At 31.3% G+C, this 25,074-nt stretch overlaps 1 protein-coding gene across 2 annotated transcripts in view; it reads right to left on the bottom strand.

Annotated features, from left to right (window-relative positions):
- The window catches only part of LOC129951161 (uncharacterized), a 37,965-nt gene extending 14,901 nt beyond the window's left edge, over positions 1 to 23,064 (bottom strand). The window contains exons 1-2 of one of the 2 annotated variants that reach the window (XM_056063183.1): positions 22,706 to 23,064; positions 3,798 to 4,241 (exon numbers count right to left, since the gene is read on the bottom strand). In XM_056063183.1, coding sequence (XP_055919158.1) covers positions 3,798 to 4,241; positions 22,706 to 22,817 — 556 coding nt within the window. In that variant the 5' untranslated portion in view covers positions 22,818 to 23,064. The remainder of the gene's footprint in view (positions 1 to 3,797; positions 4,242 to 22,705) is intronic. The other variant, XM_056063182.1, reaches the window with a different exon arrangement.
- Between the last annotated feature and the right edge of the window lie 2,010 nt (positions 23,065 to 25,074).

Genomic DNA, 25,074 nt, shown 5'->3' with positions numbered 1-25,074 from the left:
TAAAAAACCGGACCACATTCATGATGGAGATGCATTTAAACAATTATTTTTGGGTTTTGCTAGATCCAAAAATTATAATTCAGTAGCTTACTTTGCACAAGCCAAAAAGCTTCCTTTTTGTAGAGGTGTGGTCGGTTCATTGAATAATGCATGTATGGGGCTCTAAAATTCTACATATATCATTGGCAAACATTATACTCAAAGAGTTTGGAATCATATGCAGTAAAAAAAGTATAAAAACAAAAATGGCCCAAGATCCCTTCCTTGAGGTACATTAAAAGAGAAACAATAAGATTCAAATTTAAGTCAACCACATTTTAATGTGATCCCTTCCTTCAATTACACTAGAAAAAATATATGAATTCATACGATGTGAATCAATTATTTTAGTTGCTTAAAGCTCAATGGTAACTTTTAAAATCTGATGCTAAATAAGTTGTTTTACACTAAATAATATAAACAAAGAAAAGTTTTAGTTTCATCCAGGTTTTCTAGATTGGGCTATATTTTTCCTACAACAATCTTAAAGTGTTTTAAACTAATCGTAAAAAATGCTCTAAGCACTTGTTGCCCTGTTTTAAAATGATAAATAATTCAAACTAAATGTAGTACCCGTGTCGTGATGGTAAGTGCATAGGACTGTCTGTCAAATTGGGCCTTATCTCAGGAGTCTTTTTATTATGAAATGACTTGCAATACTGAGCATACTTGTAAACCAATTGACAGCTGTCAAAAAGGCTTTCTCCGACAAAAGTATTTACATTTTATTGCAAACCACACGTTTAAAAAAACACCCATTTATATAAATTTGGTTGAAATAGATTTCAGCTCGAATATTTTGTCAATAATTGAAGATTTAGTAAAATGTTAAAGCCATGTTTAGCAGTTTACTAAGCATAAAAGATGATTTACCTAATTTTAAAAGATTTTATCGTCTTATTACCTCTTAACAATTTTCTTCAGTTAAAATTGCGCAAAGTTTAGCAATTTTCTTAACCCATATGACATTTGTACAATTAATTTTATAAAAGCAATGGATGGAAAAATGGTCCAGTCTGCAGTTGCGAATTCCACGTTTCTTTTCACGAACTGTCACTATTTAGACATGTTTGGATGCCAGTTTTTTTTATTAAGAGTGAATTTGCAACTAAACAAATTTGCAAAACGAAAAGACGAGTTTAACATTTTGGAGTAGATTAGTAAATAAATTAATAAAACGTTAAGCCCTTAATTAATAATCATTGTTTTTAATGTTTGCAAACATATTTAGAAAATTCTTACTAACATTGTTTTCACAAAAAGTATAAATCTAAAAAAATTTGTAAAAACTGATTTTTGTGTCGAGTATCTCCAGAATTAAACAAAAAAATAATCTAAAAATGCTTTATTCACCAAGTCCAAAACCCGGTTTTACTGAATTTATCGGTTTTGGCCGAAAACCTACATCCAAAACTAAAGTTTTCCCATACATTTATGGTAAACCACACGTTTTCGTAAACCACAAGTTTTCGTAAACCACAATTTTTCGTAAACCACAAGTTCTATATAAAACCTCTCGAAAACAAATAGCAATTCAAAGTTGAAGTCAACAAACAAACCTTTCGAATCGAAACATTCATCGCTTAAAATAATGTGAACAAAACAGCTGATGGCTGCTGTCCATCATCCTTTTGAAACAAATTTGGTAGTGGTTAGTAATATTATTTTTACAATTTCTTTACAAAATAATTGCTTTTTGTTTTGTATTAACAGAATATAGAAAAAAGAAAAAAAAATCTTTGGGGGAGCTATTTGGCAACAAATAGCCCTGGTGACTATTTGCGGCACTGGCGGATCTTTCATGATCCTCCAGAGTTTCAAACGCTTTTTGTTAAGCGAGGAAACGGAATTCCCTACGGCTACTGGTGTGATGACCCAAATTGCGAGGAAGACTTGCTCATAGTTCGTAATGACGTTTCCAAGGGATGAGTATTCGAACTCGTCGCCACAAATATGTTCGACGCTTTCGCTCACTACCTGGAGAAAGACTTTGACATCACTCCGTTCAATCACAAGGGTTTGGGACAAATGACGATAAGTTCATTTGTAGAGGAGAATAAGTATGCAAGAAAATTTCTGGTGGAGGCTAAGTCTCAGCGGGCTAGCAAAATTTGCGCCGACAGCGATGTCAACATCAATAAGATCCTCAGTGCTTTGGACAAGCCAGGCGAGCCCTCAAAGAAAGAAACCAAAGAGATAGCCATAGAGAAATTGCAGCCCATCATAACAGCTCCAGTCATCCCTCTGGATGAGTGAGATTTTGTTACGAATCTGGAACTAGGAATTGACCTTTTCTGCTGCGGCCATAAGAACCTACACGAAATCATTCAGAATCTTCTCAACCCCGCCTATAAGTTGCTCGGACGGCCACAATATATGTATGTATGGCGATTCAGAAGGAACATTAGCCAACAGAAGCTTAGTATTTTGGATTGAATTTGTTGTGAAAGAAGAAGAAAATGTTTTAAATAAAATTAATTTTTACTGTAACAGTTTTGTTTGTTGTTGATTCTATGATATATTTTGTAGGCAGTTAGCTTCTCCTTAGTGAATTGTTCGGACCGGTTGAATTGAACAAAGAGGTTAGCAGCAGCCAAGCGAGCTTGTAGTTCTTGTTGGTTCATGTCCTGAACCCATTCCACCCCACCCCAGAACTTCAGTTGAAACTCTTTTTTCGAGACGAGCTAGTGTTACGGCCTTGTCTGCACTGATATGCAGCTCTATCACAGCACAGAAAAGGATTATCGACTTTTCAATTCATTCATTTTATTTTCACAAATAATTTGAGCAAAAGAAATAGTCATAACTTTTTACTCACAAATTTTTTCATAGATACAAAATTTGACAGCTAGTGTTAAACAAATTTAAATGTCAAATTAAAAGGGGTAAATGTTCGGTGTGAACGATTTTCGGTTTTTCGAAAACTTACTGTCGAAAACTCGGTTTTGGGTTTGGTGTGAAAAGGCTATTACACAAACAAAAATCAAAAAGTGATAAAAGATGGGTTTCGACCGAAGTTTTTTGAAAACATATAAAGATATACTTCAAGCTTGCAACTTGGTTAAATGAGGCTGAACACAACTTTTCCCCATATGTCAAGATATCATGATGACAGATGGAATGACTTTTATCGTTAGAGAACGATTTTAACCCTGAATCGAGAATTAATAAAATTGGAATTATATTCAAAAGTATTTTATTTAAAAAAGATTTACATAGTCGAGAAATGTCAAAATGTTTACTTTGACAAATCGGTCCCATTACAATAACTTTTCATTGAAACTTTAATAACATCTATCTTGCTTTTCCTATTCACCAAGGTATTGATTTATTGGTTCTTCAATTTATTCATTTCATTTCATTCTCTAATTTTGACATGAAAATTGATTAATTTAAAAAAACGTTCTAGGCAATAAGAATAATTTAAAAAACTTGATCATTCCACTTATTTGTTAATAAATGGAAAGCAAATGAAAACATCACAGAATTTCTCGTTTAAAAACCCTTCAAAATGCAATTTAGTGTATCTATATTGTTAACGGTAAGCTAACACGAATATCTAATCCATTACTATGGATCATCGCAATTTATTATTTCCCTCATTCAAATTCAAATTCAAAAACACAATCTTCTTGCTTGATGGGCCCGCCCGCTTTAGCTAACACTATACATAAATATGTACCTCCAACATTATGTAATTTATTGTAGGTACTACTGTACAAATAAATCGATATTTCATGCATTCATGCACAACTTACCTCGAGGATATTCATCCTGCAGCTCCTGCAAATCGGAGTACATTAGAGGTGGGTCAATTTCATCGCTCCAAACGCCACCAACACTTCCGCCACCGCCGCCATTAGCCAGGGCTGCCGATGAAATTGGATTGTTATACAAGTCAGCCCCTCCGTACAATAATTGGGAGTTAACACCGCGTTTTTGAAGTATCGGTGCTGACGCATGATGTTGTTGTTGTTGTTGTTGTTGCTGCTGTTGATTCTGAAGTTGTTGTTCTTGGTGGCCATCGATATTAGTATTAGGGCCGGATAGAGCGGTATTTAGAGAAGTGGCAGTGTTTGACGTGGGCGCTGATAGGTTTTCCATATTTGATATTTTATTATTTGTAGTATATTCATTGTAGTGCTCCCGATTGCCGGCTGCTTGGGATAATGATTGTGTTTTTTCATTCGATGAACGTTTTACTGTAAAAGGAGAATGAAGCGTTCCAAATAGTGATTGAACAAAACTGAGGCGTCGTCATTCAGGATCAGAATTTATTAAAAACAAAACCAAACAGAAATCATAAAATTGTGCGATTTAGAAGAACATAATCCGATACAAACTTAATGACCCAAAAAATGAAAAAGCATTTTTAAATAAAAATATCGTGCATCTTTCTTTATATTTATACGTATATGTAACTAAGGCATTCATTTTGCAAGTCTTAAAGGAAAAAGATGTTTATTGTGTAAAAAAGTAAGCGAAACAATATTCACCGATCAATTTTAGTTGTAATTATTAGTGAATAACTTGGCTTTAATTTGATAATTTGAATTAGTTTTGACGATGTCAAATTAATCATATAATGTTGTCTTTGTCTACAAAAGCTGACCCGTCCAGTGTTTTTTTTTAAATCATCATCATCAAAATCGTTATTTTGACACTGACAGCTGCTCCCCGTAAAATATATTATGACAGAAATTCAGCACAATACTTTCTAGGAACGAATTTTAACACTTGAACAATACTGAAAAATATTTTGAAAATAGTGCGTATTTTGAAAAGGAGTCTGGTGTAAATGATGCATCCACCGTGACACTAGTAAACATGTTGAAAACACTCATAGTCTCCAACACGATCTTACCGTCTTTACATTTCACGCATCTTGGATTATTTGCAAGACAATTCGTTTCTTTCTGATGTTATGCTTATATTCCAAAAATTAAGCTCTAACACATAAACAAGAAGTGGAGTTATGTAAGATAATTTTTGTTACTTGTCAATTAATTTTCGTTTGACTTTTTTAAGTGACACTTATTAAGTGTGACGGTACAATTCAATCCAGAACTTATTTTATGAAAATTAAGATTTACGTCAATAATTGATTTTTTTTTGTGGCGCATGGAAAACAATTCGAATTGTATTTTTTGTCATATTAGTACCTAGTGTAACTTTGTATTAATGTTAATGAGTACGATAAGCTGTTTAATTTGCATTAGTGCAAAAAGGCATTAATCTGCTGAAAAATATGGATTTAAACAATAATAAATCAATTTATTTTTTCCCATGAAATGCAAAAAAAGGGGACATTTGTGGTTTGACAGATTACATTACATTAGGGACCAGTTATAGCTATCATTGTTTTTCATCATTTATAACTTTGATTTGAGATTTAAAAGCTATTAAAAGAGTTAAATTTTTTATTTTCAGATTTGATCTGTAGATTTTCTAATAAAAAAAACATTATTTAATCGAAAACTTTTCTTTTACTTCATTTTTAGTTTTTCAATGGTGAACTCTTTTTAATAAACAATTTAAAAAAAATCAATGATAGCTATAACTGGCTCCTGTCCTGAGTATTCACCTTCACAATTATTAATTAATAATAAGTGTGTACATATAAAACTACACAACTGTTTTCAAAAGATTTAAATTTTTAGTACCAACAAATAATTTTACAAGTATCCAAACAATATTTTTGTATTTCTAGATGGAGTCCGTTCAACACGTATTCTTCCTTTCATTCAGGTGACAGAGACATTAATGGCTGAAACACAAACATGCTTCAGCTTCGGCTTCGCCTGACGTTTACGAGTTCAGTCATAGGAATTCTGTGCATGCTATCACAATGAAGCTTCGACCTCACATTTCATTTGACAATCGTAAGGAAATAACGTAATGTTATGTAATGAGACTCCAAACAAAAGCTCTAGTTCAAATTTGCTGAACATTTGCTTTGTCTGACAGCTCAACAGCTGTAAAAAAGTCAAGAAACAAAATACATTTGCTTTTGGAGGGATTCCAATTGATAGGTATTATTATAGGCTGTGTAAGCTACTTCCGCGATAAATTTATTTTTTTCGATTTCAAAACTCCTATTTTTTTTTCATTTTGGGAAAAAATAACAGCTGTTAATGTCATAACTGCCATTTTAGTAATAGCATAGGTATTGGAAGTGTCATTCAAATGAACTGCGAAGCAGGCCCAAGGTAACGCAGAGGAAGCAGAAGTTGAAGCGTGTTTTTGTTTCAGATATAAGTTATTGTTGTGGACTGAGCAGCCCCTAGAAGATTGATATGAACAAGTTGGTATAATGTTCTATGAAAGCTGTCATAAGTTTCTTGAGTACACCCTATGCATTCATTAAATTTTAAAATATTTGTTCTAAGGGCTTCGAATAATATTTACTTACATTTTCACTGACTTTTTTGCAAGTCGTTTAATTTTAAAACAATATAAATTTGACAGATGTCAAGTACTTTTTTAAGTGCTGCCAAATATTTAGAAAACCATAATGTTTAAGTAATCGATTCAGAATGCGCTGTTGCGAAACCAGCTAAGGCAGCAACTGTTTTTTCTCCTAAAATGACTGAAATGTAAATTAAACTTCTGGCAATTTCACATTGAAATTCTTACTTATGATTGAATTAGAGGACACGTGTTAAGTAACCATTTTTATTAGTAACGTAAGACTTATCACCAAAAACCAAGTTCAGGCCTTAAAATTGTTCTTTTTTCATTTCAGCCATAAACTTGAAGTATTAAAGAACTAGTCAGTTTGTAATAAACTTAATTTGTTCATCTTTTACGAGAATAAGACTTTTTAAATCCAATCTAAGTCATTATCAACCATGAGATAAACTAAATTAACAGTGGCTTAATTCCATTAGAAAGGAATACAATTTTCTCTTATAGTATCTACAATATTTTTGTGTAGGGATACATAGAAGTGTAATCAAACAACCCCTCTTCAATAAGATGATGATGATGACCATAAAGATGAAAGTTTAATCACATCATGCGACCTCCTAAAGCCAATTAGAAAAATTTCCATAACTTTATATGAAACTAATTCTCCCCCCTAAAAAGTATAAAAATAGGGCATGTTAACAAAATAATGGTATCAGGACCTACTATGGATTTACACGAGTGATATTACATGTACACTGTACATCCTGGGATAACATAAATTACTGATGATTCATGAATAATATGTTCATAGTTGGAATTTTATGTCGCATTAGGATACGAGTCTACTCGTTGGTCCTACTCGTAGAGTTCTCGTGGAGATGGATTAAATAAATTCAATTATTCTGTTTGTTGTTGATGGATAATTTGTATTTATATACAACACCACTATACTATATAAGCCCTAAAGACTTTGGATGATAGTAAAAGTATAGTGAAGATATTTTAAGTCCATGGGATTTAATTGAGTTTGGTGTTATTAGGCGATGACATTAATTTGTAATTTAATGATATTTTGTTGACGTTTCTTTTTTCTTATATCATTTGAACCACTTTCTAAGTGTAACTTGATAAAACATTGAACCTTCACCGATGTGAATACATCCTTAAACTGCAAATGACTTAACTGTTACTATTACAAATACAAATAATTAAAATTTATTGACATTGATAGAGCAAATATATTTGGCTGAATGGCTGCAAATATTTGTTATTACAGGTCACGTAAAAGCCCTCATATGTCAAAAAAGATGCAAAAAGTGTCAACATAACATCGAAAAAGTTATCAAATCTAAAATTAGTTGTTTTTCTATAGAATAAGATAGTAACCACCAAAATAGTAATCACCAAAAGAAAACCTAAAGATTTTGGAATAAGTGTTTTAATTTTTAATAGCCCACTAATTGAGCAGCTGTCATCTTTTGACATTTGATAATTTTTTTTTAAAGATTTTTTATCATTGAAAATTTCTTTTATTGGATTTCTGCATTGACATGGTGGGAATACATAGAAAATGGAACGATTTTGTTTTGAATTATTATCATTGAAGCCAATCATTGGAATCTGTTGACGGATTGGTTTTAGCTGTCATTGGAAACACGTTTCCTGATAGGCGCCAGTTAAAGCCATAATGGAAATCGATCCCGAAAAATCTTTGAATCGATATTTGACGGTGTTTCTCTTTGATTAGAAATGAAAATAAAATACTGATTGATCGGGAATCGCACAAAGAATGTTTTTAAGAATAAATAATATCTCTAAAAATGTATTTTTCTATTTTCTGGACGGAAATTAATTTTCGACAACAGCTAATACTTTTATGACCAAAAGTGAAAGGAATCGTTCCACTGAATTGTGTCCTAATTTCACATAATTTCAATGGTAGATTTTCGTCAGTAAACATTTTTCAGTGGATTTTAATCAGGAAATTTTTTTAATGACAGAAATTTTTAAAGAAAGCTATAAACGACCTGTCAAAAATTCCAATGATTGTTTTCAATGATGAAAACCAATGATAGCTATAACTGACGTCTTAAAATCAAAGATTTCCTTTTTGGAATCAAGAATCTAGATTTGATCACTGAATCGACAGGAAAACAGAAAAATTAGAAAACGGAACACTTTCGGTGGAAGGATTTTGTGCCGAATTATTATTGAAACCAATTATTGAACACTTTTTGACGTGGTTTTAGCTTTGTTTGAAAATATATGTGTTATTGGACACAAATTTTCTAATTCAAATTGAAATTTGTTGGTTAAATTTGATAATTGAATGTAAAACTGACAGGTAGAAATGCATATGAAATGAACAATCAGTGGTCAATTCAAAACAGTTTCATAATTAAAAATGAGTTAAAAAAAGTTTTGAGTTAAATAAAGAATTGTCTTAGTGAACAAATTAAACATCTCATTACCTTCATTTTACTACCAAACATAATAAAGTAAAATTACATAATCCATTTTAAATCTCGAAACAAAATATTCAATAATAAAAACAATGATTGGAATTGTTTGACAGGTCACTTGTTGCAATAATTGAAAACTTCTGTCATTGTCAAATTTAACAGAAATCTGTCAATGGAATTATGTGAAAGTGAGACGTGAATCAGTGATTTGTATCACTTTTGGACAAATAAAAAATTAGCTTTTTGGGGAAATTGATATTAATATGGAAAATAGAAAAATACGTTTTTAGCGAAAAATAACTGTGAATTTACTTTTTTTCTTCCAAACGAACATTTCTTTGTTCATAATTTGCATTTCAAATTAAAAGTAAACACATTCAAAATCGATTTTGAATTAATTTCAATAAGTGCGTTTTTTTCCACATATGTAGCAGTAGCCAGATTTTTGTATTTAAAAATTGGTACAACTGAAAGAAGATCTGTCAGAACAATAATAAAAAAACACAAATAGAAGAAATTTTTGTGAAAATCAAATGTTAAAATTAACTTAGCAAAAAAACTAACTTAAACTAATAAAATGACCAATTTTTTTAAGAAGAAATGGTAAGAAAACATCTGGAAATTGAGATTCTATACAAAAAAGTTAATTTCTTTAATTTCAAGGAGGGGGTTTGTTCGTAGACTACTACATTAACATTTGGTGTTGAAGTGAGCTGCCTCAATTTTGTATATACCTGTAAAATCAATCTTATTTTAACTCGATTCCCTTCGGACACAGGAGTCGAGTCAAAATTTGAGAGGAAGAACCTGTGTGGAGAAGTTGGTTAAACAGATAATCATGTTTGTATGTTTGCTTGTTTGTGTAAAAAAATTATAGTTTTGTTTTAATTAAATTACAAAAAAAAATGGACATGGAGTTGGTAGCATATTCTTATATGGTTCTGAACTAATTAGTTCTTCATTGTTTAACATGAATCAAACTATCCCACTCACACATCCAAAACATCGAAACACCATTTGCATTTTGAAAGCGCTGTCAAACTTAATCATTTTTAAATTTTCCTGTGCAGTGGAAACACCAAAAAGATTTATTTAAACCAAACTGAGATAAACCTTTGGTGGAAACATAAAAAAAGGTTAAGTAAAACTTAACTATCTTTTCTATTGTTTTTTCTTGCAAAATAAGCCCAGTTAGTCTGTTTTCATTAACAAAACTAAATAATATCAACAGTATTGATTTTTTCCCCAATGGAAAACACATAATTCAAAATGCACAACTACTCAACGAACACAGCCATCAAGACACAAAGGGAATATCAATCGTACCAACATTGGAGAACTAAATCACATTAGATCCATTCGAGACTCGTATAAATGTCAAAAACCCATTTCTAGTAAGATTCTACTCTAACTTTTATCGCTAGTATTCATACTATGGATATTGTTTTTGTCATTCGTGTAAAATCCTACTACACTTTGGATAGATTTTCCAATAAAACAAGGCTTTTTCTAGTTTCAAACTTTCTCCTTACAATGAAATAAAAATCAATTGATTTCGATTTTTAAATATTCAAATGAAACCTCTTATTGGAAATCAATTGTTAAAACGGCTTTGAAAAACTTTAGGTCCCATAAAAACATTACTCTCACACAGTGACGGTGCGTCAATAAGACGTTTTAGACAGTGTCTACCCTTCAGATTTGAAACAATACTTTACTCTCTACAGTACCTAAATACATAACTTTCAAAATTATATGCATTGAAAAAAACTAAAATATGTACCTAATTATACTAATTCCTATTTTGATTTTATTAAGAATAATATTTCCTATCCCATAGTACCTAGTTCTTGTCATTTTGGCTAACCCATTTGTATGTGTATCTACAATCTACATTCACACTTATTTCTACTTTTTATTTATATATCACTACCTCACATATACCAACATCATGCGCTATGCTAAGGATGGCTTGGCTATACATATATGACTGACTTCTATTAACGAACCTCCCGAACGAACGCCGAATACCGAAAGTACGAATGCCACGACCACGACACGAGTAAAGACGAAGACAGTGTCTTCGTTTGCCATTAAAGTTATATAAAGAGAAAAAGGTTAGCTTATCATTCCCAAAAACTAATTTTATATGGAAGCTAGTAGACATAAGTGAAACTGTCTAATCGCTTGTTTGTTTTGGAAGTAAATTCTTAATTCGAATTTTTCATGAAGGGAACGAGTGTCAGTCAGCAGCACAGTGAATGTGAACAGCGCAGCACGCAGCGGCAGCGGCAGCAGGCAACCACAGCAGCGTTTTTTTTTATGTTATTTTCATATTCTCATTCTCATGTTTTCATTTTCATTCTCATATTGAGCTCTGTCGGAAAAGGTTGCGTCTTGCATGTGAATTGAATTATTTTCATTCTGATATTGAACTCTGACAGGACAGGTTAAGAAGGTTGTAAATTTTTGAGATTGCCTACCTGTATTGCGTAAATCAATACATACAATTTATAAAATGGATTTTTCAGGAAACTATGATATTTTTGAGTATTTCTCAAATGATTCAAATGTAAAGTTTTCAATGCTACCTATAGAAGATAAGATAACTATTAAAAATAAAATTCAAAAACCAGATCTTCAGTTATCAGAGAAGGATGGTAAAATTGTACGCAAATTTCAAAACAAATGGTATTCAAAATACGATTGGCTTCATGGAAGCCAAAATCTGAACAAAGTATTTTGTTATCCATGCTTTTTGTTTGGGCAGGATTCTCCATTTGGAAAAGAAGGTTGCAGTACAATAAAAAATTTTGAATCCAAGGCTAAGAAACATGAAAGTTCTAAAGGACACATTATTAATACTGAAAATTTTAAAATTCTAGGTAGTATTCGAATTGACCACCAGCTAATGAGTGCATGTAAAATGGCTGCAATTCAACACAATCTACAAGTCGATAAGAATAGAGCTATTGTTTTTAGGCTTTTGGATGTGGTCAGTTTTTTGGCTAGACAAGAGCTAGCTTTTAGAGGAAATAATGAAAGTGTTGGGTCCCAAAACAGGGGTAATTATCTCGAACTTTTGGAACTTTTGTCCGCTGGAGAAAATCTAATGAAAGACCATCTAGAGTCTTCATCATTATTTAAAGGCACGTCCAACAGCATTCAAAATGATTTAATTGAATCCCTAACTATTGCTGTAAGCAATTTTATCCAGAATGAATTAGATTCATGCCAATTTATTTCAATTCAGGCAGATGAAACTACGGATGTATCCTGTAGTAGTGAACTTTGTGTTATTCTTAGATTTGTTAAAAATAATAAAGTCATTGAGCGTTTTTCTGGTTTTTTTAATGTTTCAAAAGACAAAACAGCGAAGGGCATAGCTAAAATAATAGAGGATGTTCTTGAACAAAAAAAAATTAAAGACAAACTGATCAGCCAGACATATGACGGAGCCAGTGTAATGGCTGGACATAAGGGAGGTGTTCAGGCTCTAATTAAGGAAATATGCCCAAACACAATTTTTGTGCATTGTTGGGCACACCAATTAAATTTGGTGCTGCTTTATGGCTCAAAGCACATAAAAGAAGTCAAATTATTCGTCTGCAACTTGACTGCATTTCACTCATTTTTTTCTCGCTCTACATCAAGAACGAGTTTGCTAAGGGAAGAAGGGTTTTCTTTGCCCCATCCATCAGAAACAAGATGGAATTACCATTCAAGGGCTGTGCAGACTATAAAAGGTCATACCAATCTGCTTTCTAAGGTATTTTCGTTTATAATAGATAGCGACCGTTTTGATAGCGAAACTATTAATGCAGCATTTGGGTTGCAGCGCATTATTAGTGATTTTAAATTCATTTTTAACTTATGTCTCTATGCAAAAATATTTAGTTTGACTGATCATCTTTTTAACTTACTTCAAAATAAAATGTCCTCTAATATAGCTGTATGCACGAAAGAAGTAAACGGCATCATAGAAAGTTTAAAAAGACTGAGAACAGACGAAACAATAAATGAGTGCATTCTTGAAGCAAAGACAATAATCAAGGAGTTGGAACAAAATGATTCATATGAAATAAGAACTGTGAGGTCACAAAACGAAGTGGTTTCTGTGATGGCATACGAAATTTTGGACTGCATTTTAGTACAACTAGATCTAAGATTCGGTGATCTTAAGGAAATTGTATTCGTAGAATTGTTAGATCAGGACAGATTTGCCAGATATCATACCAAGTTTCCCAACGGTCCCTACCAAGTTCTGCTTAAAAAATATAAACAATATTTTGATGCAGAAAAGTTAAAAAATGAACTGCAAATTATTTATTCTGACACCTCAAAATACCTTAAACCCTTGGATCTGCTAAACTTTCTAATTGAAAACGGCCTTGAAAATGTTTATTCTGAAACTTTTACATTACTAAAGTTGTTTTTGACTATTCCAATTTCAACAGCCTCTAGTGAAAGATCTATGAGTGCACTAAAGAGGATAAAAACATATTCAAGGAATAGAATGGCAGATTCAAGACTAACAAGCTCAGCTCTACTTTCAATTGAAAAAGAATTACTTAAAGAATTAATGGTTTCAACTGACTTCAAAAACAAAGTAGTCGATATTTTCGCAAAACAAAAGACCAGGCGCATTGAATTAATTTATAAACAAGTTTAGCTTTCATTTAAAACTTAATATGAAAGAAACAGAAAGAAAAACAAAAACTAAAAAAAAACTTAAAAAACTTAAAAAAAACAAAAAAAAAATTAAAAAAAAAAAATAAAAAAAAAACCTTCTTCAATACATCTACCTTGACGTGGTTAGAAGGCTTTAAACCAAATGATGTATGTAAGTGCTTAAAATGCGAAATAATGAATCAAAATTTGTGTCTACCCAGTCAAATGGACTGCCGCACGTCACTGCTCTCACACAAGAATGGTTGGAATGGTTAAGAAATGTAAGTCACTAGGCCTTAATTCCCAACAGACAGCTGTGCCACCTAATTTATTTATTTTATTTAATATAGAATGGCAATTTTCTTATTGCCTAAACATTGTTCCTCTTTCAAAAGACAGACTACTCCAGGTTCTAATTTTTCAATACGAAAGAAAATAGCAAACATGGGCTATTTTTGAAGTTGTGAGTGTACATTTTAAACACATTTTAGAAAAAATGTTAAAAATATAATTGCTTATTAAATAGCAAGATATATTTTGTTCTTGGTTAAATAAATTTGAATTTTTTTAATAGTTGTAATGGAGTCATGCAACTTTTGTTGCTACTGTTGTTCGAAAACTTTGTTTTAAAAAATAAGATACCCTTGGAGTGGAAAACAAAAATATGTCCATTTAAATCTTCTTCCTCTTATCGTAAGAGACTGTTCACACATTTATGCACATAGATACATATGTATGTTTGTAGAAATGGGGACACATATTGACCAATAACGTGCCAGTTTGTTAAATTGTTAAATATGATAAGATCTTCGTTACTGTGTTCGCTCCCCCAAAAAAATACCAATATGGCTACGATAAACTATATAAAGCACATGTTTAACTTATCAAAACGAAAAAATCGACCGAAAAAATGAAGGTGTCCTTCAAGCACTTACGCATTTACTTCAACCAAAAAATGAACCGAAGGAATAAAAACTGAAAGGTCAAAGACGACGAATTCATTAAATTATGTTAACAGTAGCTACAATATACAAGTATCACAATACAGTAGACAGCCTACGCAAAAATCAATAATACCGTAATTTAATTTTTGTTGTTCTTCTTCTATGTGGTATTGTATATATAAGTTCGCTCCTCGTGATTCAGGTAGGTATAGAAAACCATCATCATCATCGAAGCACTTAATATAATACTACCTGGCTGTTTTTTTTTTATTTTGTATTTCAAGCACATGTATTATTATTATTCTTGACAACAAATGGCAACAACATCAACAACAAAAAAAAGTAACATTTATAGACACACAAACACACCTTCAGCTACTATATAACAAAACTCTAGCAAATTCAAAACAAAAATGTTACGTATTCGCCATAGTGAACAATGAGGACATAAAACTCAAGTTGCTAAATGATAGATACACAAATATGTGTCTGGATATATACAAACGGCCTTTTATCCTTTGTAAGATAGTTGATCTCAGGATTAAGGTTATATTACATAAATACAACACAAAAACTCTTCATAAAAGAAGATACTTTTGATATCATATTCGCTTGATTGAAAGCCACGACACAATGAAGATACAAAAAAATAAATAAAATCGAAGAGGTGGCGGAAATTAAAGTATTCACCTTTTTTTGATGCGTGCTTAGTTACCTATGTGTACAAAAAATAAATAAGACATATTTTCAAGTAGGTATTTAACTATATATGTATGTACAAACATATTTCAAGGATACTACTTCACAAAAAAACTATGGTGTTTTTTTGCCATATTAGCAGGTGAGACGGATATCACATATCACAAACAAAATAAACTGACATTAAAATGTAATAAAAAGTTAATTTCAATTACAATTATTTTTTAAATTTTATTTTCTGTGATAGAAATTAAATCTAAGTAAAAAACTTTGTTTTAAATGACACTTGAAGCGACAGGAGTATGTTTAATGAACGAACATAAGTTTTCTAATTCAAAACTAAAAGATTCTTTTAGAGCGAATGTGTTATAAAATATGTTTTTTCGTTTTCACTTAAAGCACGTGTAAATTTGTTCATTTTGTAAGTAGTTTGGATAAAATATTAAGGCAAACATTTATAACACAAAATTAATTATAATTTTGTGAAAATATTTCATCTACCATTGAGATGAAGAAGAAGAATATTTTTACTAAGGCTATAAAAGGGTTAAAGTTTACTTAGGTTGAGGAACATAAATTTCTATGTTTTAATTTCATATAAAAAGGTGTAGGAGGATGGAACGAGCCGAAATTAGATCATATATAACTGTACAACGGAACAGCTGAAATATTAAACTATAGCTGAAGCTTATGAATTTGAAAAACTAACCTACTTTTGTTGTTGTGAATTTTATTGCTGCAGCTGGATGTTTATTTTATTCATTTTTAAGGTTTGATATTGATTTTTACTGCACCAGCCACTTAATTCAATTGAAACAGTAAACACTTCATATAAGCGTAAAGAAAAAGAGTTTTTGATCAATCTCAGCAAGATAGGGTATCCGGATACCTTTTTGTTAGTGTTTTACTTTTAAAATAAAAGCTGATCAAAAATAGCTAAGATGTCAAAAAAGGAATCCAAAGGGATCCAAGAATTTCTGGGGTATGTAGGTATCTGACAGAACAGCTGATTCAACACATAGTTGAATTTCAAGAAACTTGAAAATTGATTTCAGTGTTTTGTATTTGTTGGTTAACAAAAACATACAAAATGTTAGTTGAAGTTGTATTTGAGGATGTTCTGTACATAGTAGACAATCAAAAAGCTTAAATTGGAAGCTAAAATGTTTCTTTCTTTTTTGTGAACAGCTGAGAGTTGTTTTTATTTTTTTGACCGCTATATCAATAAAGCTATCCAACTCATTCAACAATGTATCTAAAAATCCACTTATCCAAGATACCCTATCCAACACGAGATTGCACGCAGCCATTGATGAATTCAATAAATAAACAGATCTGTCAAAAGTCTATGACATGTGAGACAATTAAGTAAAATGGCCAAACTTTGTATAAAAATGTTAATTTATTTTAGAAGTTTTTCTTGCCCTTTGGTGTTTCTTAGGGCATTTTTTAAATTTTAAAAGCTGCAATTATCAGAGTATCAAATTCAATTTATCAGTGTTTATCATCATTACATTAACTAGTGCCTTTTTGAACCAAGATTAAGTTAAGGTTGCTAGCGATACCAAATTGATCTAAAGATCTCTTCTTTCTACTCCTTAAAAAAGAATTTGAAGGTTGCGTATTCCATTAGATTTGGTAGTGTATAGGGTGACATTGAGAATGGCAAATAGTCAATGAACTGTCAATTAATTTTACTGAAATTGGTTGAACTGGATTTATCATTAGTGTCAAAAACATTAATTTTTACAATATTAATTACTTTTCTAATACCTATATATTTGTTTGTCAAAAGCATACATAGTTGTTTGTCAAAGACTTGCCCTACGCAGTTTAGAGTTAATATACCTGAGGAAGTATTTTGAATATACATACATACATACATAATTGAAAACAATGCTACAAAATTATTACGAATCTAGTTCTCAAAATGCTGAAATTCAACAAATCTAATAATTTAAAAATGTTCCAATAAGACAATTCCTTTCGGATAGCTCGCTATAGATCGGTTTTCTTTTTTAGTTCAGAGCTGAGCACTGAGCAGAGTCTGAGTAAAACGAGTAGAGTAGAGTTCTGAGCAGTGTATGTTCAGAGCTCTCTGATTTAATTATGGAACAACTTGAGCACTAAACTGTCATGATTTGAAATTTTGTCTGTTTCAGAGGCGTTCAAAATTTTCTTTAATCAAATAAATTTAAAAAAAAACTCAAAGCGTTGGTCTATTTGATGCCTGAAATAAACTTGATTCATAAAAATGCTATATTCAATTATTTTTTTCTAAATTATCTTTCCTTCTGCACTAGAGCGACCAGCCTCTTCCGCCATTTTTATTGTTTTGACGATGATTTTTTTCAATTTTCCGGCTTTCAAATATCAAATTGTTTATGATTAGCATTTTATGGCTGAATGACAAACACGCTTCAGCTTCGGCTTTACCTGAAGTTTACGAGTTCAGCCATAGGAATTCAATGCATGCTATCACAATGGAGCTTCGACCTCACGTTTTGTTTGGCAATCGTAAGGAAAATAACGTAATGTGATTCCAAACGGAAGCTCTAGTTTAATTATCTGAACATTTGCTTTGTCTGACAGCTCAACAGCTGTAAAAAAAATATTAACAAACAAAATATTTGCTCTTTGGAGGGATGAAATAATAGAAATGTCATTCAAAGCTACCTTGAAGCAGGCCTGAAAGCGTGTTTGTGATTCAGCCATTCCACCGTTTACTCTGTTGTTTTATTCTGAGCTTACAGAGCGCGCTCTGGACATATTCATAACTAAAAAAGAAACACGAATTTAAAGCTCTGGGGTGTCATTCCGTAATTTCCGAAACGATAATCGTCAAAACGATTATCATTAACGATATCGTCAATAATTTGCTTCACGTAACTTTATCACTATCATCTCGTTCAATGGTTTTCAGTATAAAGGCCCAACTATAATAGGCATAAGCTAGCATATGCGCGCATAAGTAAACGTGCGAATACAAGCAATCTCAATACGAGTGAACATAATGGAGTCTAGCTCCGTTTCGTTCAATTTTTCTCAGTTTCGTTAACTTAAGCACACTTAAGCAAGAGCGATCCCAGTCGCTCGCCGCATAAGTAAAATCCGACATTTAGATACGTGAGCAAAATTGCATTATGGCTAAGCAGTAATTTCGCAAACTTAAGTGAATTATCGTTGGGTTTTTGACATAAGCTTATGTTTGCTTATGCCTATTATAGTTGGGCCTTAAGTTCGTTGAGTATATTCCAAACGTCAAAATGAACTCAACGAAAGATAATGCTTGTTCAATAACTTGAAAATGTTATTAAACTTGGTTTTTCTCTATGGGAAATTTTGAAAATTTGCAAAAAACGTATTGTTCATAAACATACCAATTATTTTGTGATGTTTGTTGTTATTGTCACTTTTTGTGTTTTCATTTGTTGCCGCCGAAGATAAAACAATAATATGAAAATGTTTGTTCATTGTCTTATATTTTTGTAAATCAGCTGCAGTAATAAACCCAACTTGGTCAAAAAGAAGGAAGTGAAGACTTCATTTTATCCACAGAGAACATAACTTGGCTTCAAAAATATTTAATGTTTCCAAAACTAATTTGGATTAGTGCTTTGTGAAAGAGCGATACAAAAATCGTTGCCTGTCGAATACCAATGTTCCTACGCCTCAAAGTTTCAATAGTTACAACAAATTTTAATATTGAATGTATATATGTACATTATGTATGTAGAACGACAACCGTCTGGCAAATTTATTGTTTATAATATCATTATAAAGTCCTCTTTTGCAATTCCAAAACTACGAGTTTTTTATTTATTTAACAACGATTAAGAGAGATTACTAATGTTTTGTATATAAAAAAATGCGTAACCTAATTCATTGTATTTTTTTGAGTTTTTATTTTCATTTTGTAACAAAACTAAACTACACCGAAACTTTTTTGCTTCAATTTGCTTAGTTGTCAATGGAAATTAATAGCAGACGATACCTACTTAGCTATCGTGCAAACGCTATCGTTTTGACGATATCACTTTGACGATTATCGTCTTACGTGAAGTGAGACTATCGTCGAAACGATATCGTCGAACGATTATCGTTTTACGGAATGACCCCCCTGGACGATCAAAACTCAAAACAGAAACACAATTATTTTTTGACAGTTCTAGCTCTGCTATGAACTAAAAAAGAAAAACCCCAACAGATGTCACTTTCCAATTTTCCAATTATTTTAAACATTTGACAAATTAAAACTACGCACAAGCAACAAAGTCATCAACATTTTACAAGAAAAGTTTCCTGACAGTGCTATTTCTTAGAGACGACCTTATGGATGAAACTGAGAAATTATTTAGGATAAATCCCCAATATGAATTGCCCAAGGAAAATTGTATGGTAAGTATACGAGTATGGTACTGCAACAGTAGATAATGTGGCATTTGTCTGATATCTTTTTTTATTTTTAATGTCATTCGCTGTAAAATTTACCGTAACCTCTTTGTAATTAAATAAACATCCACTGATTTCTGTCAAGAAATACACTTATTAGAAAACCCGAGAACAAAAGTTTGCAAAATGTTTTTCTTTTATTTAAAAACACCTGTCAAATCCAAAATTTGCTCTTTTTTGAACTCCATTGTTTTACTCAATTTGTTTTTAATTTAAAATTTAAATTTTTCAGCAAATGTATCCCTTTTAACCAAGAATTCTAATGTAAATCGATTTTAAATAAAACACTTTTTTAATATATTTCAATGTTTTATTAATCTCTATTCGAGGTTAAACTCGTTCACGCGTTTTTCCATTCGGTATTCAAAAAATAAAGAATGTCATTTTCTATTTGTCATCATGATCTTGACATATGGGCAAAGGTTGTGCTCAGCCCCAATTAACCAAGTTGCTACTTTAATGTGTAACAATATATAACAAATTCCACTATTAACTGTCAATTTGACATGTGTATATAGAAATTTGGTTTTACTGTAGCAATTGTTTAACAAAAAAAAAAAAAACAATATTTCCTCTTCATTTCACTGAATGAAAAATTTACGCAGGGATTAGATGAGTGAAATAATTACATCGAAAGGGTTTTCTGGGATGATTTTATTCGCTTTAGTTTAACTTTCTGTAGACTTCAAAGTTGTATAATCTTGAAATTAGTCTCGATTCAAAATTTCATCCAAAACCTCTAAATTAATTTATGTTCTCTTTTATAATAAAATGCCATAGTTTATGGAAATTGTTAGAAAAAAAGTTGGTGACATTTCTCCAAAATTGAAATCCACCGACAAATTTTTGTTGACAGGAATCTGTCATTGGAATTGTGTGAAATTGGAACACAAATCAGAGGAACGATTCGTTTCACTTTTGAACATAAAAGTATCAGCTGTTCAGTGAAATGAATTTCTGTGCGGAAAAAAGAAAAATACATTTTTAGTGAAAAATAAATGCGTAATTACACTTTTGTTTATCAAAAAAATTCTTTGTGTGATTTCCGATCGATCCGTATGTAATTTTTATTTCTAATCAATGGAAAACATCATCAAATATCAAAAATTTGTCCGGATCGGTTTCAAGAATAGCTATAACTGGCCCCTAATTCTAAAAAAAAGACGGAATGTTCCTAAAAAAATTACGACATATTAATAACATTTTGTGAAAGACGACAAAAAATTGAAGTCAATATCTTTCTTCGATTTTAATATCTGGTTTTGTTTCCGACATATTCCAGTCCAAAGCGTATTTTTACCAATTTTAAGTATCATTTTTTGCATAGTTTTCTATTTCTCATAAGAAAAAGCCGATTGGATTTTTCGATGAGAATTATATTTTGTTAACAATAAATATATAAAGTTAAGCAACAGCTCGTATTAAATCAAGGACTAGTGACTTAAAATGTTCAACTATTGCTGTGCTCGAGTAATGTCACCGAATCTAAACGTCAAATTTGAGAAAGAACTTTCAAGTCAACAATTAATCCCGGAGCTGTTGTCTGAAATGAGACTTGAAGATTTTTAATAGTATATTTTAGTTAAGAACATAACAATCGATATGATTGTTTTTAAGTAAAGATCGATTTTTAACTTTTTGGTTGAAAATGTCACTTTCGATAAAATATGGAACAAAAATTAAATTTTGCGAGAAATGACAGAAATGGAAGGGATCCACAACTTCATGTCAAATCTGAAAGGATTTTTGGAAAACACTTTTTCATGACATGAATTTGTCATAAAATTGCAATTTGCTATATGCTTTTTAATAAAAGAATTTAATACAAGTATAAAATAGAGAAACTTCATGTTTCAAAAAAAATATGTGCGATGATCTGAAATCATTTGAAAAAATACATTAAAATTAAAATAGTATTTTTATTTAAAGTGATATTTTTTTAAAGAATTGATTGATCTTCGATTAAATTCGCCCCCTACCACACCCATTTCCATATACATACGTGTTCATTTTTAATTATTTATTTCAAGATGAGCTAAATACAAAATTTAAATATCCTTCAACTCTTGTCAAAATAAACACGTCAACTCATCAAACTCAATGCAAGTCCTTCATAATTCATTCATATAAAGTCTACAAAATGCAGACTCCAACTATATATTTGGTGCTCATTTATTATTACAACATTTTTTAAATGGTGGGTTGTATGGCTTTTATTTTTAATAAGTTCCGATCCCTTATGTCCTTATAGCTGCATTAATTAGGCAGTTATACCTATTTTTTTTGAAATAGCTCAATGGACAAAGAAAAATGTAGCTACTTTTGTCCTTTTGATAAGAACAAAAAGAAAAAAGCCCTATACTGATGTGAATCCAATCAAGTGTTCTGCTGATGAAGTCCTTTTTATTTCAGAACAAAGCTACAAACGACACACTCACAAAAAAAAAATGCAAATTTATACTAATTGACTTAAAGTGAAAAAAGGACTCTCATCTAACAACTGTCCCCCGCACACTTTCACTATATTGATTCAAAGGAGCGAGTCGTATGCTAACCATTTTTTTTATGTAACAACCTGTTGAGGACAACATTATAGAAGAATCCTGCAAACCACCCCTAACCGTTTTTTCTCTAGGTTAGGTAGAGATTGAGGTAGAGGTAAGGTACACAAAAACCATTCTAGGTTTTCATCTACACAGAACCAAAAAAAAAAATACGAAAAAATTGCAATTCCCTGAAGGATATTTAATCTAATAAAGACGAAGGATTTCTATTTTTTTTTAATTTCAACCTCCAACCGCACTTTCATTTTTGATGCGGGACAAAAGAATGGCGGACAAATTAATAAGAACCAAAATGAATCCTTCAAAAACAAAAAAAAACCAGAAACGAGCCAAAAGAAAAAGCAGTGTAGGTGTGCTTTAAAAAATAAAATCGTCGTCGTCCTTCACCGAAAGGACGAAACAAAAAACTTATATATGTATTTTTAACATAAAACATAGTTACAACAAAATAATAAGGACTTACCTTTGCTATTTAGTTCAGTATTTTTGGCCAAAACAGATGTTGGAACACACATCCCAGCAACGACCATGGCCAACAAAACTAAAACTACTCTAAAACTCATTAAAAACTGCATTTTGGTCAAAAGTCCTGAAGGCAAAAATTTATTTCCTTTTTATTGAAAAAAAAAAGGTTCACCGAAAAAATCACTGATTCGGAATTACACAATTTTTCAAAGACCAAAAGAAAGAATCGAAATATACAATTTGGTGTTAAGGCTTCAAGGATATGACTTGAGTATAGGTACTGAATTTTTTGTTTGTAAATTTTTCCAAGGAGTGTTCTCGATATGGCTTACGGCAACCGACTATTGCCCGAGCAAGTGGTAGCAACAGTTTTTAAATACCTAAACCCTGGGTTCTTCGGCGTATTTGTCTTGTTTTATTTTTTGGTTTGCTATTTGAGTAACTATTTCTGGCCGTGAACGCAAAGTGCACATATGGTTTTCTGAAATATGGTGGATTCGGCGCAGAGCAAAGTATAAGAACCTAAAACAGCCTGAACCTGAACAACTGATAAGGATGTTTGTGTATTCCTCTATAGCTCAGAAAAAGTATACCTGCCTTAACTTTAAAAGACATATATATACCTGCACATAGGATAGGATGGGGTGGAGGTTTTGATGATGATGATAATGATGATGAGGGTGTGATAGGGAGGATTATTGCAAACATTCATTTCAAAAAAGGGAGAAATATAAGAACAAATGATGGATTTCTAAGAATACTGCGTTGCAACGCTGAAAACATAGAAACACCAAACATACCTACATTATAAAATGGCTTATACTTACATTAAAAGTGCTTCCCCCTGACCTACACCCTCAATCCTCCCTAGATCTTTAAATTCCGTGTGTCATACTTCTACCACTTGTTGGAATTGAAATATAAACTTATAGCACTTTGAGCGTTTGGTGCTGGGTTGGAGTTTTTTTATTAGGTATTGCGTACTTTTTCCGCTCATTTTGGTATTTTTAATTGGCATCTGTTCTTTTTTTCAACTTGGGTACATAATGATAAAAAAGTTGTATAATATTTACCTTATACTTATAGACATATGTATGGAAAGTTGTAATTTGTTAAAGTCGTTTGAATAAGGACTAAGTGGAAAAACGAGTGCGTAATGTTGAATTGTGATATTTTTCACTTATCAAAAACTTAACATATGTACCAACAAGGAATGAGCGGTTTTAAAGATATAGATATGGATTGCTGGTTGAAAGTATTGTTTAAAGTCTGGTTTTAAATCTTGGGTACTGCAGAAAGCAAAGTTTATATTAGGTTTTGTAAATATTTAAATTGCTTAAAGAAGAACACATTTTTACTTAGTTTTTGATGATAGAATAAACATTTACTAACGTATTCAAAGTCTTGCCGTCATTGATCCTTAAACTTTAATATGTTTTTCGTATCCATAGTGTTAAAAATAGCCCTGAAATTTAGCCTGTGTGAGTTCTTTGGAGTTTAATTTGAATAGTTTTATACAATTGTCCATGATCTTACTTATTTTTTCTATCTAGAGCGATTGGAATTTGCTCTACTCTTTTTCTTAGAAGAGTCAAAAGATGGCAGCTTCAAAAAGTGACAGCTGCCAAAAAAACGTGGTATTGAAATGCGACCTCTGATTGCAAAATCACATACAATAGTCCTTCTATTTAAATATTTGCAGAGTTCACCAAATTGTTTGTAAGACTTAATTTTAGTTTTATTTGTAGCTTTCTCCAAACTTACTCCAGAATTGTTGTCAAATTTGATTCTTATAAAGAAATGCCAATAAAACTTTTCGAATTGATTTATTCGATTCGATTAGTGATCACATTGGACACTTTTTGACATGTCATCATTTAAGAATAAACACCAAATAAGAAGAGATAAAAATAATGAGACGTCAAAGTGTATCACTTCAGAGTATTGAGTTCTAGTTTCATTTTGCAGAACTGTCAATTTAAACAAAATTCTTGTCAAAAGTTATGTCAAAGTGTAAGACTATGAGTTTTTTTGCAACGCTGAAAAAATTTAAAATTATATCATTGTTTGTAAACTGTGAACATGTTATTTTAGAAATCTGTAATCTATAGAGACAATGGATTAAAAATTAAAATAAATAAAAAGGAGACAGAATAGGTGAATTCAATAATATAATCAAACTCCAACAAGCTTTTAGTGAAAATTTCACTAGAAAGCCAGTAAATCCTAAGCTGTCATATTCAGCCTCAGAGCATGTCTTCCTATGAGGCAGTGTCCTGTTATTACTCCAATTGTAGAGCTTATACTTTGTCTGCTCAGTGATATCAAGCCTTTTGATGTATATTTACATTTAAATACTGACAGTTA

The sequence above is a fragment of the Eupeodes corollae genome, chromosome 3, assembly GCF_945859685.1.
Source record: "Eupeodes corollae chromosome 3, idEupCoro1.1, whole genome shotgun sequence".
In the NCBI taxonomy this organism is placed as follows: Eukaryota; Metazoa; Arthropoda; class Insecta; order Diptera; family Syrphidae; genus Eupeodes; species Eupeodes corollae.
This window is presented reverse-complemented; position numbering and strand designations above follow the sequence as displayed.